Here is a 15,680-nt window from a genome sequence, read left to right as displayed (position 1 = left end):
TGCAAATACATTGAAATATTTTTATGTAAAAAAAAAAAAATGTTTTATATAACTTAGCATACACAGAGGTTAGTTCTTCCAGTACTTAAACAGGAGAACCTAGTCCCACGTGTTCAGCTTGTTCTTCAGAAAGCAGTCTTATCCTCTCTCTCAGCTTCTCTATTTCTTCCTCTTGCTGTCTCACCTTCTGTTGTAGGTTAGAAATAACCTGAAAGTGAGAGTCAGTTTAATTCATTGATAGACAGACAAGGAACAGCCTTATTAACCTATTTGAATAGTGTTCGCAATCCACTATAGACGCATTCTGCAGCACCACAGCTATTCTGCATATTGATAATACAACTTCATCCACAAACAAAGTGTGGCAAAGAAAGAGAAAATGATAAAGAGATTCTGCAGAGCTGATAAAAAGCTTCAAAAGCTTTTCCGAACTATAAAAATAGCTCAAGCTGTATGTAGATCAACTGGCCAGTCTTCATAAAGTTACTTTATCCTTAATGACCATTTATCTCATATTTCCAGAAACATTAATATAGTGGGATAAATATTATATCACACAATCCTCTTAAGAACAAACCAACCCCCACCCCCCCAATACAGGCAGGGAAACAAAGGGCATTTTCTTTTTATATTTCTTTATCCTTTAAAGGTTGAGGTTATTGGCATAACTTACATGTTCTGTGGTATGGAATAGTTCACTTTCACGAAGCTGAGCAGCCGTTGGTCTTTCTGTAGATCTCCGACTGGTGAGGAGTTTAATGTACTTGGCTTGAATAGGCCATTTTTTGTAGAAAGTATGAGGAATTTGGCCATTCCTTAAATGTGTAAGAACTTCTGTTCTTTCCATCTCTGTTCCAAATGGTTGGAAGAGTTCTAGCAGGATAACACCCATGCTGTACATGTCTGACTGGTAAGGGCGTGAAGAAAAAGTTCTGAGATAACTGGTATTTTAAATTACTTACTAGATTTCTTTTTCTCATAAAAAATTCACGATATGAGAAAGCTTCACATCAAGTTTCATGATATGAAAAGTAAGGAACACAAATTCAAATCTATATAGATTCTTCAAGATTATCTCAGAAAAGCCAACAATTTTTGCATTGGTAGCAAACTAGAAGGCAAAGTTGAAATCCATGTTTCAACAAAAACTTTAGGAGTAACAGTAGGAAGAGTATTTATATATTTACAAAATATTATGTATTTACCTACTGAAAGGCTTGTTTTATTCTTGTTATCTATCATCACGTGTTAATAGAAAAAAAAAAAAATGTACTCCCTACCTTGAAATCATAGTGAGATCCCTGCAGTTGTTCTGGTGAGGCATAGAGGCAAGTCCCCACGCCCGAGGTATGCGTCAGTCCTTTAAAAAGGCAATTTAGCCTTACTCAGCAAGTGTTATATTGTTACCATTTTGCTTAAAAAATTAATATTTAACTGTTTTAATATCATAGAAACCCCACTAAGCTTATTTCACTTACCATTTATCCTTTCTGTCTTAAACCACTGGTCTGCATCATCCCAAAGAAGGTCTTTGCAGGCCAATCCGAAGTCTCCTATTTTTACACGATGATCTGATCCATACAGAAAGATATTCCTGGGCTACAAAAAAAGACGGTATAAAATCTACAATACATCTATATAAAGAATTATGACATTTCAGCTGTTTCAACATCTATAAAAATCTAGTGGTTCACAGATAGAAGGTAATTATTTAACACTTTCATTATAGTGAGAGAGAAAAAAACAGTCATAGCTGATACCAAATTATACATTAGCAACACTTGGGCAGAAAGACCATGTATGAAGGATCTAGAAAACAGGAAGAAATGTAAAACAGGAAAAACAAAGATTTAGTGGAAAGATAAAGTACCTCCCCTCCCCACCCCAGCAGAAAGCGGGAAGTTTGCAGAACAGTAATGTTACCAGGAACAGGCAAGAGCAGACGGCAAATCAGACCAACTGATGTAGGAGGAGGAAGACTAAGTATCATCTTTGGGCTAGACATAATGTAAAACAAAATATACTTTTCTAGATGATAAGCACAGCTGCAATATGCTGCTTCCTTCTGGGAAGTCACTATTAAAAAAATCAAAGTGATGAGAGACTTGAGTAGAGAGCACTGACTGGAGAAACTGAAATAGTTTTACCCATGTATTTTGGGTTTAGGACCACCAAGGAGGAGAAATGCTAGCATTATGTGCACCCTCTGCAAGTTTGGGGATGACACCAAGCTGAGTAGTGCGGTGACACGCCTGAGGGGCGGGATGCCATCCAGAGGCCTGGAGAGGTGGGTCTGTGTGAACCTCAAGAGGTTCACCAAGGACAAGTGCAGGATCCTGCCCCTGCGTTGGGGTGACCCCCAGTATCAGCACAGGTCGGGGGATGGAGAGCAGTCCTGAGGAGAAGGACTTGGGGGTGCTGGGGGGTGAAAAGCTGGCCATGAGCCGGCAACATGTGCTGGCAGCCCAGAACCCCCCACAGCCCGGGCTGCATCCCCAGCAGCGTGGGCAGCAGGGCGAGGGGGGGATTCTGCCCCTCTGCTCCGCTCTGTGAGACCCCCCTGCAGTGCTGCCTCCAGCGCTGGGGCCTCAGCACAGGAGAGACACGGAGCTGTTGGAGCGGGGCCAGAGGAGGCCCCGGAGATGCTGGGAGGGCTGGAGCCCCTCTGCTGTGGGGACAGGCTGAGAGAGCTGGGGGGGTTCAGCCTGGAGAAGAGAAGGCTCCGGGGAGACCTTCCAGCCCCTGCCAGTCCCTCAAGGGGCTCCAGGAAAGCTGGGGAGGGACTCTGGAGCAGGGAGGGGAGCCACGGGACGAGGGGGAAGGGTTCTAAACTGCAAGAGGGAAGATTCAAATGAGATCTGAGGAAGAAATTCTTTGCTGTGAGGGCGGCGAGCCCCTGGCCCAGGTTGCCCAGAGAAGCTGTGGCTGCCCCGTCCCTGGAGGGGTTCAAGGCCAGGTTGGACGGGGCTTGGAGCAACCTGGGCTGGTGGGAGGTGTCCCTGCCCAGGGCAGGGGGTGGACTAGATGATCTTTAAAGGTCCCTTCCAACCCAGCCATTCTATGATATTATAATCTAGAGGCCCAAGCACTGCCAGATCATGTCTGTATGTACAGATGAGATGGAACTTCGGCTTGCTTACATTTCTGTGAGCTTCACTGGCCTGAAGCTGAACTATGACGACTCATTTCTCATGCTATAAAACTACGAAATAGAGGAACTGAAGGCATAACACCATGTTAAGCATTCCCGCTGGGCACAAAGAAGCTGTGGTCTGCAAATACAAGTTAATGACCAAACTTCTGTTAAGTCATAGCAACTCATAAAATTTCTTCTGACAACTGAAGTTTTGGGACCTGTTACTATGTTACGCCATACCAGTCCAGGGAATTTTTGGTTTGGTGGTTTTTTGTTTTTTTTTTTTTCCTTTCCTAAAAAGCAAGTAACTATAACTTGAACATATTTTCAAAAGCTAACTGATATGCTGTTAGCAAACTGAGGTGTAGTCAAGGGGTTTTGCTTATTTTTATAATCACATAAAAGAAAAATTTTAGGTAGATAATTTAGGTCCTACCATGGTTAAGGAAAGACCAAGACAAAACAAAACCAATTTGACCATCCCCGTTTAGGACAAGAAAATGGCTTCACAAAGGAGAAGACGTTTCCAGAGCTCAATCATAATTCACTTGTAAGTCAACGTTACTGAGCTTATAGTAAAGAAAGTATGGTACTGCCATAGAGGAGACAATGTATGTTTTCATGTGTCACATAGCTAAATTCCTAAGAGCCTAAGTCATCTCAAATTTAACTATGACATTGCTCTCGTTCTCCCATAATGTAAGTTATCTTTGTATTCTTTAACATCAAGTAATAATTTGATGAACTTACTTTAATGTCTCGATGCATCACTCCCATGCTGTGGATATAGCATACTCCTTCTAGTAACTCTTGAAAAATTTTCATTGTCCAGCGGACATCCACAAGATGGTACCGACCTTAAAGCAATTTAAAACATAAATTATTTCAGCTAATTTTTATTTTCAGCTAAAGTTATTTAAGCTTATGGTGGTACGTCTTGTTGAATTCTGTTTATTTATGATGCAGAAGAAATTTTTAACAGAATGAGCGAGCATAGTTTAAAAATGGAATTTCCCATGCTTCTCCTAAGATAGTATTTTTGAAACAGCAAAAAGTCACTAACCTCAAAATTCCAAAAAGGAAAGTTCAGGGGACATGAACATGTGTCTGCCTGAAAACATTGCTCCAAACCCCATCAGATAGCTATTTGATTACGAAGTTAACAAACTCTTTACTTACATGTAAGTGCTGAACTGGAATGAAAAATACAGTTCCAGATAAAATCATGCTAATTTACATGGGTTTTGTATTGATTTGCTCCCTTCCTTTTTGGATCCGAATCCTCTGCTGTTGTGCTACCCTCTGAAATCCCCAAGGCTCCTCTGGCTGTAGCTGTCCTAAATGAACTTACCATCTCATTGTTTTTACCATGTCCCACATCATTATTTTATTAAACTACACTGTCTTCCTACTCTAATGACCCAGACCTAACATGTCTGTTGCCGCTTTGAACACTCCCCATTTACTCCTGCTTGGGTTTCTGTTTTTTAACGTCTAACCTATGTTAGCATTCCTCTTTCCTCTCCTGTCGCCTGTGAACACATGGGAAAAGGGTGTTTTGCAAGGTCCAATGCCCTAGTCATTCTTTCATTGCCTGACCGGGAATGTCATCTTCTAGCTTACGAAAGCTAAAAAGACTATGATTAGAGGAGATATTAGTGGAAGTCAGCTCATAGTTAGCTGCTAAACCTTACTCCAGGACTAAAGAGAAGAACCAATTTATCTTAATAGTGATTAAAACTAACATTGAACATTAATCATACAGTTTATGTCTTACAATCTGTTAAGCATTGTAAGCCTAAAGCATTAGGCTTTTTTTATACAACCACCCCAGAGAAAGGAACGTGTCTCTAATGCTTTAAGAGCATTAGACTTGTTCTTCCAAATGTCAACCATTATTGAAGATGGCTTGGTATCGGGGCGTGAGAACTCCTCTGGCCACTCAAGCAAGTAAATGTTAAGATTCTTTAGACCAAAGACAAATTAGCCTGCGTAGGAGTTTTGATTCTTAAGAACAAACTTAAAAGCTTTTAATTGTGTTGTAACCTATCTGGAACAAAAGATGTATTTATATTTTCCACAGCAGAAAATTAGCCTGTGAAGACTCTATTTTGTAGCAGCAAGACTACTACCAAAGCAAAACTTCAATTATGTAAATAGCTTACTGAGAAAAAGCAGATTCTGTCAATAAAAAACTCTATTCCAAATAAGTATCATTGTCCAGGCACAGATCTCTCCAGATAACAACTCTGCCTCAGGCATACATTCTTTTTTTTTTTTTCTTAAGAGTTGTCTAAAACCCATGAACTTAAATCTCTTTTACCAACATCTATCATACAAAGGTTCAACACTAGCCACTCTTTAAGTGAAAAAGAAACTAATAAGAAGATCCATATTATAAGTTGCTGAAGTAAAACGTAAATTCAGGCAAGTGGACTTCCAATTAGGAAAAAAGAAATATTTGCTTTATAACGAATATGTAAATTTTTAAGACAGTGATGAATCTTACTGGAAGTTTCCTCTGCTCTCTCATTGCATCTTTTATTACGGTCAACAATCCAGTCCCACAAGGATATTTCACACAGTTGCATTTGTATATGAAGCATCAAACGATACTCCACCTAACAGAAAGACAATGGTCCATGATTTTGCCAGTGTAATATGAACAGTATTTTCTTGGTTATTTTATTTAAAGTTAATTAAAATAATTGGGTTTTAAATTAAAAAAAGTTAGATAACAAAATGACATCAAATACAGTATTACTAATCTACTGCATTCAAGAAGCAGATGCAACAACACTATCTAGTTTTGGGGTTTGTTTTTTTTTTGTTTGTTCCTCAAATTTTAACAATTGTTATATGATAAAATCTAACAAAATAGCCACCTACATACCGTAGTATTCAAATTACAGTTTAAAAGCTTCTAGACATACTGAACAGAAGTTCATTCTGCCTTAAGAAAACAGTGTAAATTAATATAAAATAGTAAAAACCTTCAACCTCTTGATATGGAAGTTCATAATTTATTAACACGAATGTGTAATTTCCAGGTTCTGATAATGTACTAGTTCACTTGATAACCTGGGCAACTCAAGCAAACACCTTTAAAATCTTGGATTTCTTGCAAGAGGGAACTCCAAATGATAGCAAAAGCTCGAAGCTTTCCAGAGCTGGCTGTGCTATACAGAATGTTTCAGAACGCCAACAAAGTTTTAGAAGCACAGGCAGAATGGTGATTTCCTGACCAAATCTGCTTCTCTCCTTTCCATGTGTGATTCTACTCTCTATAGGCACCATGTTACATACCCAGACACTTTCATCAATAATATCTGAATCAGCCATCATTAACAAATACCGAAGATTTTCAAGTTTGATGGGGTTTATTTGTGGGGGTTTTTTGGGGTTTTTGGGGTTTTTTTTGTTTGTTTACTTTGTTTTATTTATTTTTGGGGTTTTTTTTAATGCAGGAGTAGTACACCTAATGCATGTAGGTGCTTTGAAAGGACCCAAGATAACTAACACACAAATGCTGAGTTTTGCCAGCTCCTCTGGTCAGCTTCCTTGTAACAGTGTTACCCACTTAAGTAAAAATTGTCCGTATTTTTGGTGTTAATCACGGTAATTTCTTTTTTTTTTTAAGTTTATCATTATAAATCATTCCTCTGCCAACCAAACTCTACTTTACAAACATCATTAAGTTAGACATTAAGTTAGACAGCAGTATTTAAAGAGAACTGTATTTACCTCAAACTCTTCACAGAGAGCTACATCATTGTTGGAGCGTTCTTCAGTGCAGGACTTGCTTCCAGTGCTAGCATCTTGATCCAGACTAGAATGAGGTCCCCGTGCTGAATGATTTTTCACATCAGGTGATCTACTGCTAACACTACTTACAGAGTCTTCTTGTAATTCTATGGATAATTCACATTTGTTTGGTTTCATATGCTCTTTACTATTGCTGTTTGTAAAATCATTCCTTACATCCATATTCTGCACTAATTCACCATCCAGCTTTCTAAGACTGGTACTGTCACAGGACGACTTCTCTTGTGAAGTAAGGTCAGCAAAGATAATGGAACTATCGCTTTCCATACTCTGAACGTGACAGCGATCACTGAAAATAAAAAAGTACGGGAGAGCAATCAAAGTATGTACATAGTTTTATACCATCTATTTGTGATACACCATTCTGAAAACTTTTTTTTTTCCTCCCCGATTGCAAACTGCATTCCAGAGCAAGAGTTCAGCTGCTTCCCCTTATAAAACTTGAGGATGACACAACTGGCAGCGTAGGCTCCAGCCTTTTTAATGCCCTGCCCCAGCAGGGATTCCCGAGAGCTGACCCAGACAGCTGAGAGACGCACACAGTACCAGGTCACAGCATTCACCACGCACAAGTATGATACATCCCCATCCCTTTAAACTTAGCAAGTTACACTGTATTTCTCAGAGGGCTCCATCTCCTTATTGAAGGGGCTAATCCACTTCTGAGAAACAGAAGGCCCATCGCCCCAACAGGACTCCACTAGAAACTGGAGAGTGCCAAAGGAGGCAGAAGTATCCAGTGATACTCTTCAGCTTACACAACCAGCAGAGAAACAACAACAAGGATAATTAAGACCTTTCTTTGGTTATCATTTGGAAGCAAAAAGCACTTGCGCAATCTATGCTGATTCTGTACTCTTTTAATGTTACTTTAAAGAATCACCGTATGTTAAAGCCAAATAAATGTTATCATTGAGGCTTATAATACTTACTTGCCACTCTCTTGCTCCAAGGATAATGGCTGCAACTCCATTATTGTTTTATCTATTAGATGAAAAGACAAATATGGTATTCTACAAAACCAAGCATGCATATATTTAATATAAACTAACATTTAGGCTACAGCATCTTACTGAGTTTAACTTCATTACCTGTAGATATCTTTTTCTCTATTCCTGCTGCTACAAAAGGTTTTTCTTAGCCTACTAAGAAGCAACACTAGTATGTTTTTCATTTTTGTTTAATTGAAAAGAAAACACATGTTGTGCAAGGTCACTGAAAGGGTTGTACTGGGCTGTCTTACATATTCACCTAGAATTCACCTTTAAGAAGTTATCTTGTTCAAAATGAGGACTTATAATGTATATGATCATACACCGTAAAAGAAGCAACTCCAGAGGGCACCATCCTTTGCACCACCCTGCTGCTGTGGTATTTCAGAAATAATTTTCATTAAGATTGTACATTTATATGAAAAAGCCGTTTGTTTTAGCACACAGAAGCAAATATGAAACACCAATCTTGTAAGCCATGGAAAACTACCTATAGATCTAGTTATGTACTTAAATTATCACCATTAAATACTTGTGAAGTACTCCTCGCACTAAAAAGTTGCATCCTTCAAGATTCTCAGTATCATCGGTTAGAAAGTCTTATCTGTTTTACTATACTGTCAACTTCCTATGCATTTTCTTTTGTGCTTATAGCTGACCGGGCATCAACTCACTGACTTGGAAAGCAATAAAGTCATAGAGAGCATAAGCAAACCTCCCACCAAGAGAGGATCAAAAGATTTAACTGCTAAAGGCATTCTGGAAAAGGACAAGGAAGAAAGGGACTAAGGGATTAGGGCTACAAAGGGACCAAAGGACAAAGTGTGGGAAGAGCTGAGAACAGAGAACCTGAAGAGAAAAAAAAGGGGCCAGGGAAGAAGGTGTAAAGTGAACAAAAAAGTTGATGAATTCTCAACAGTTACAGACAGTAGCTGATACACACAAAAACCCAGGTTGCTCTGTCACTGCAGAACTATGCTACACAATTCATCAAATTTAAAAACTCTCCTGTGGAAAGGAAAATAAGGAGGGAAACTTTTTTCTTTCTTGACATTGAAGTATTTATTTCCAGGTTCTTTCAGTTTTTCTAAACTCTTTTCCACACAGGAAGAGAAGCATATTGCGAGACTTATTCTAGTTTTGCTGTATCTCTGAGATTTCAAAACATGGTAACAAATTTGTGGGTTTTTTTCCTCCTATTCATCACTTTTCCCCCAATAGCTGAAGTGGCTTGTTCCCCAGTATTCATTCTTCTCCTCGTCAACTCACTACTTTTTGCGTTAAGAGGTTTTCATTGAACTTCACAGAACTTTAAAATCCTCCTCGCATATTACCTGAAGTGAAGCTAATACTTTCACGGCTCCAAATTTATCATTAAGTAACAGATAAGTTATTAGGCAAGAGATTGAAGTGCACAGAGGGAGAAGACAACCTGGTGGTCACCTCTAGTTTGCTTTTTTGGGTTGTTTTAAAGAGGGGGGAAAAAAAATAGTTATTTTATAATAGAACGAATACTCTCCTGCAAATAATAGTACAGAGGTTATAAGCAGGATGCATGCAAGAATTACACAATATGCTGTACTTTCCTTTCGGGCGTACTGTTTGAACTTGTTCCATCCAAGCAGTGTGATAGCCTACAATATTAGGATGCTGCAGCCCAGCCAGCACTTTAACTTCTCGTAGCACCTAAACAGATGAAAAAGAAATAGTATGACTGTCCTTTATTATGAGCGCTTAATAAACCCAAAAGATAACAAAAAATAACAGTTTCCAACAGAGAAAGAACAGAAAAAATTACTACCGTAATGAAGAAAATTTTGAAGCTTTAAAATAAATTATGACTTTCATAGTTGCAGAGATGATCAAATTCAAGTTAATAATATGCTTCCTTTAGTGGACTTAAATACCTCTCATATTCCTTTTTTTTCTACTAGGTGTCGATAGGGTCAAATCTTAGAAACTCAGAACGCGGAAAAAACCTTATAAATGTTTTTGATATTTTGGGAAAGAATTGCATTACTTCCTTAAATCAGAATCAGCTAGAGCGGGCAGGGAGTTAAAACAGAGATGAAACATAGGAGAAAGAATACCTTCATACAATCTCTTCTTGTAGCCTTCCTGATGTTAATTTTTTTAATAGCATAGAACTGACCATCTAACTTGTTTCTGACCTGAAAACAATTACAATAGAACAAAATTAGTTGTTTATGCATTTAGAGTAATGAATTATTAAATCCTTTAGAATCAACTATTTTCTAAAAATTCATTTCTGAACTCCATTCAGATAACTTTTCACCCATATCAGAGAATGAAACTGGGATCAGGCCCCTGCTGTCTAAGATAAAGATACTCTACTTTTGCCTTCTTTCAGGACTGAAAACATCTAATCCAATCTTTGTGAAACACGTAGCTTTACAGCTATCTTTCCGTCAATAAAAAAATGTTGATAGGTCCTGAAAACTGCTTAAACAGGTTCTCAATAAAGCTGTGAGACCACAACTGTCATTTACATATGGCACATACCACGTGGGGAACCTCGAGCTGGCCATACGCTACAAGTATTGAATACAATTCAATATAAACACAATATACAATACAGTATAAACACAACAGTTTATATTCATGTTGAGGCTACTTTTTTCCAAGCAGCCACAACTGGAACATTGCAGTGTGCAGACTCATCCGTTCCTGTGGCTATTTTAAGTCAACACATCACAATACTTCACACAAGAAATAAGGACTTTTCATTTACTTTAAAGGGGTCAAAATACACCAAGTAAAACATTTGATATATCCTGCTTCCGACAAACAGGAAACAAACCACAACTGAGCATCTTTTGAAATGAAATGTCAACATCCTTCACATGTACAGGTTTGCACTTGTTCTACTAGAAAATTAGTATTTTTGTTTCTCTATTAGAAAAATAAACAAAACAGCCAAACCAGTAACTCTAAATTTCAAAGGAAAACTAGATATAAACTGATAAACAGAAGGTAAAGAATACCTTGTACACTTTACCATATCCTCCTTTTCCTAGCCTTGCAATCTCATCAAATTCATTCAAGTATCGTGAAGTCTGTGCTTCAAAGAGAACTTCTTTTTCCCTTATCAAAAAAAGTTAGGTTGCATTAAACAAAATTACAACTTATAAGTAAGGTATTAGATAGGCTACAGGTGTACACAATCTAGAAATACTATTTACGTTACGAAAAGACGATGACAATACTTAGACATTACCATAGTGAATACTGAAAACCAGCAGACTGCAAAAGTATGCATATGTGCTACAAAGCCACACTCTGTGTTCACAGAAGTATTAATATGATTTCTTTAAATTTATGCCTGATAAAATGTTGTTTTTTTGAGTGGTGGCGCTAACCGTGAGAACTGTACTGAAGAAGGAATTTTCACCAGATCGTTTTGAGAGTTTGGAGGAATTCTCACTTTTTTTTCTACATTTCAGAGCCAAAATATGAAATGCAGTATTAATTAAATTCAGAGCGGAGCAAGGAACTTCAGGTAGGGAGTTGCTTAATATTTCTAAATGCTTTGAATACATACCCAATTGCATGAGAATCTCCATTATCAAGTTCCTATGAAACAACAAAATCCAACATAAAAACATGCCGTACAGAATAACAGATCTACTGTGCCATCAGCACAGACAGCTAAATCAAAATAGAAACTACAACTATGTTCTTAGAAGAAAATGAGGTTACTGATAGCCGTTGATTCTGCAGAGAGCTTCACCAAATTAAAGGATTATTATCCCACCAGTAATCTTCTAACATCTATCTGCTGGAGAGATTACTGCCCTTTAGAGTTCTGCTGGCAAACAGGATAAAACGAGGGCTTTAAAATGTGCTTAAGACAAAATTAACTAGCTTAGTTCAAGCAGCAAGATAAGCAAACTGGTCTGATTCAGCCTGAAGCACATTACACAGTATACAAATTATGCCCTCCACTAATATGACTAGGAGGGTGTGAACATAATCAACTGGAACAGTTAAAAGTTGAAAATGGATGTGTCTGTTGTTGAAAAAAAGTGTAGCAATACTTAAAACACCTTGCCTGCATTTATAAAGATTTTAACTTTGGGGTTTTATTATTTAGTAAGGAACAAAACACTGCTGGCTTCAAAAGCTTTAGTTTGCACCTGCAGAACCAGAACATGCCATCCCAAACAGCTACGGTAGAACAGGAGTACCACTTTGTGTAATTATTAAAAAGACCCAATCCACTATTAAAAGACACCACACACACACACCCCCAAACAAAAGCTTCTTTGGATACAATGATGTGTTAATTCCCTAATGAGGAGGTTGCCAAAGAAATTTAACAAAGCTTACCCCATTAAGTATTTGTCGATTAGCTGCTTTCATTAGTTCAGTAATGGCTCTATTATGCTGCAGTCTTACTGTACTAAATTCATCGCAGAAGGCAAAGGGGGAGAGCAACCCTGTTCTTGTGAAAGCCTGACGAAGTACTGTACAAAGGAACAGAGAAAGGTCACATCAAATAAATCCTGCCAATAAGACCATGTAAACAGTTATTTCTTAACAGCACATCCAAAAAACTGAATAGTCACTCCTACTCTAATGCTGTTTTCCATACTCTTAGCAATAAAAAAAATTAAATCCAAACTAGAGCTGCTCTGTGGGAATCCCTTTGCATGATATAGTTATTCGCCATGCCCTTCATGGTCATAAGTGCATCTCCTCTTCCTTATCTCAGCAGATGAATTATACAAACATCCACCCATTCACTTACTTCTTACTCTTGGACTAATTTTGATCAGTGAAAAGAGAAATTCAAAGCATATTCACAACTATGAGGACATGTTTATGATAAAAACTGATAATGTCAAAATTTCCTAATTCACATACAAACTCATGCATTTCTGCACATACTCATAGTAAAGAACAAAGTCACTTCCTTCCATCCCCCCCAAAGCACGTCTTTCGCAGTTGGAGTAAAACAATGCTGTGGCAGACAAAAAGCTAACAAATACTGGAGATGGGCACAACTGTGAAGATGCTACAAAAATGTACTTAAAAGTTTTAGGAGTTCCAAGGTCTTAAACTAAACTTGCTCATAAAAGGTGGGGTTTTTTTAGATGCTTCTTTGGGACCAGCACTTCAAAAATCAGCCTATTACTTTATATTTTAAAGTAGATAAAATTTATTGAAAGCGAACCTACAAAAAATCAGGAATTTTTCTACACAAGCCTTACGGACACTTACACACACCAGAAAAGCAGGAAAAACCCAGCCTTGACAAGATGAATATATGAACACAGATATGATTACTGCAATATGTTTTTCTATTATTCATCAGGTTTATTCCACTTGGGAAATTGGTTTAAACTATACCAATGAAGGAACGTCACTCCATAAAAGTACACTGGGAAGCCAAGCAGCTACATACTTTGGAAGATGCCCAGGTGTTTTGTTGGGTTTTTTTGGTTTTGTTTGTTTGGGGTTTTTTGTGGGGTTTTTTTTTTTGGTTTGTTTTTTGTTTTTTGGGTTTTTTTTGTTCCTCTGCCAAAAGGAGAAATTTTGGTTGCGTTTTTTTCCCTGATATTTTCGGGTACCTCAAACCAGGAGAGTTTGATAGAGATAACAGTAAGACCCAGGGCCAAACATCTACATCAGACTTTGAGAACAAAAAAAGTAACAGTTGTCTGCATTGTCATTACTGGATGCTATAAATGGCTTCAATTTTAAGCACAAGCAATATATTAGATTTTATTTTCTACAATCACATATAACAAGGAGAAAAACCTTGGAGATTGTTTCTCAAATGCATTAAGTATGTGCCCAAATGAACAAAGTACCTAAGATAAGTCAGACACCAAAAAGACAGATTTCAAAAGAAACACTTCACACCTGAAAATGCAAGCTCCCTGAATTATATCAAAAAACTTTATGGGTAAATAAAGGACTTAGAAAGGTATTTACTCTGATTTTCACAGGCCATAATTTTGAAAGATTTAGTGAAGACTATGCTACAGCTATTTCTTGATAAATATTTTTATTAAATTCCCCTTATGTGTTTTTAGATCAGATTTAACAGTTAGATAATTTATCCCGTTACCCCTCTCATGATGCAACTCACGTGATTTAGCTAGAACTTAACTGTCTGATCCTTGCATCTACCACAATATTCTGTCACTGTTTTCAAAAATAAGACAGGTCCTCATTCCCAATTAAGCTGATTCATAGAATGGTTCGGATTGGAAGGGACCTTAAAGATCATCTAGTTCCAACCCCCTGCCCTGGGCAGGGAGACCTCCCACCAGGCCAGGCTGCCCAAAGCCTCATCCAGCCTGGCCTTGAACACTGCCAGGGATGGGGCAGCCACAGCTTCTCTGGGCAACCTGTTCCAGTGCCTCACCAACCTCACAGTAAAGAATTTCTTCCTGATATCCAAACTAGATCTACCCTCTTTCAGTTTGAAACCGTTACCCCTCGTCCTATCATTACACTCCCTGATAAAGAGTCCCTCCCCATCTGTCCTGTAGGCCCCCTTTAGGTACTGGACGGCTGCTATAAGGTCTCCTCGGAGCCTTCTCTCCTCCAGGCTGTACAACCCCAACTCTCTCAGCCTGTCAAGGCTGATTTAAGGTATCCATCCTCTTCTCAGAATTACCCTTGTCCCGGTGGGATGAGACCTACATCTTTGTACTGATGTTGTGCTGTAATTCTGCACAGAAGAATCTGGTGTGTATTGCAGTAAGACAGTTTAAGAGACGGGAAAGAACTACTCTTACTAACTTCGGAACAAACACCTGGAATGAACGGGGTTGTGGGTGTACATGTGGCAGAGGTGCTCCAGCAGCGACACCAGCAGCAGCTGGTTTTGGATGGTCGAAGTGAAGTTCACAAACTTCTGCGACCTGTTTGCAACTCGCAGCTCCGCCGGCACATCCGATTCTGGAAGAGGACAGTCAGAAGGATGAGTTTAGGTCTCAGCATGTGCCTATTTACTAGAACACCAAAACCACACGGGAACCCGCACAGCTTCAACGCACCCCGGCTCAGAAAAAGGCACCACACAAGCTGCCATTGAGCACCTTAAGGCACTAATTAGGAAAGTAACTCTAATTAATTTTTCTAAGCGCACACGGAAAACAGCTACTAGCCGGAGGGCCGGGGCTGGCCCCGAGGGCCGGGGCTCGGGCTCCCCGCGGCCGCCGAGAGCCCACCGGCCCCTACACCCCCACCACCGCCCGAGGGGGAGGGGAGGCAGGGAGGGGATGGCGGCGGCTCAGACCTCCGTCCCGTCCCGTCCCGTCGCAGCCCGGGGAAGGGGAGCCCCGCAGAGGCCCGGCGGCCGCGCCCGCCCCGCTCACCGTCAAAGCGCGGCTCCGGGCTCTCCTCAGGAAACTCGATGGCGGGCGGCGACGCCGCGGCCCTCGGCGGGAACCCGCCCCGCCACATGCCGGGCGCCGGGTGCCGGCCTTCGCCCCGGCCGGCAGGGCCTGCCCGCCTCCCTGTGGGCGGCCCCGGGGCCGGGCCGGCGCTTATGGCCGCTCTTTGAACGCGGAGAGATAAAACGTTAACCGGAGAGAGGCGGACGGGGCCCAGAAGGCCGAGCAGGCTACGGCCGGGGCGGCCCCTCAGGCAGCGGGGCCGGCGGACAGCCCTCACCGCCGCGCCGGGCCGCGGCTGCCCGCATCGCCCTCGCGGGAGCCCCTCGGCCCCTCGCCCGGACCGGGGGTCGC

The 15,680-nt window shown here is 40.0% G+C and overlaps 1 protein-coding gene across 1 annotated transcript; it reads right to left on the bottom strand.

The window, feature by feature from the left end:
• Positions 1–30: 30 nt before the first annotated feature.
• Positions 31–15,664, bottom strand: EIF2AK1 (eukaryotic translation initiation factor 2 alpha kinase 1). The gene is made up of 15 exons (XM_054212672.1): positions 15,309–15,664; positions 14,731–14,889; positions 12,304–12,440; positions 11,516–11,547; positions 10,959–11,058; positions 10,044–10,124; positions 9,542–9,639; positions 7,894–7,947; positions 6,881–7,250; positions 5,646–5,757; positions 3,887–3,993; positions 1,479–1,599; positions 1,281–1,360; positions 674–907; positions 31–208 (listed from the first exon to the last, which is right to left on the bottom strand). The coding sequence occupies exons 1-15, from the start codon at positions 15,394–15,396 to the stop codon at positions 86–88; spliced, it is 1,896 nt and encodes a 631-aa protein (XP_054068647.1). The 5' UTR covers positions 15,397–15,664; the 3' UTR covers positions 31–85.
• Positions 15,665–15,680: the final 16 nt, after the last annotated feature.

The sequence above is a fragment of the Rissa tridactyla genome, chromosome 8 (genome assembly GCF_028500815.1).
Source record: "Rissa tridactyla isolate bRisTri1 chromosome 8, bRisTri1.patW.cur.20221130, whole genome shotgun sequence".
Lineage (NCBI taxonomy): Eukaryota > Metazoa > Chordata > Aves > Charadriiformes > Laridae > Rissa > Rissa tridactyla.
This window is presented reverse-complemented; position numbering and strand designations above follow the sequence as displayed.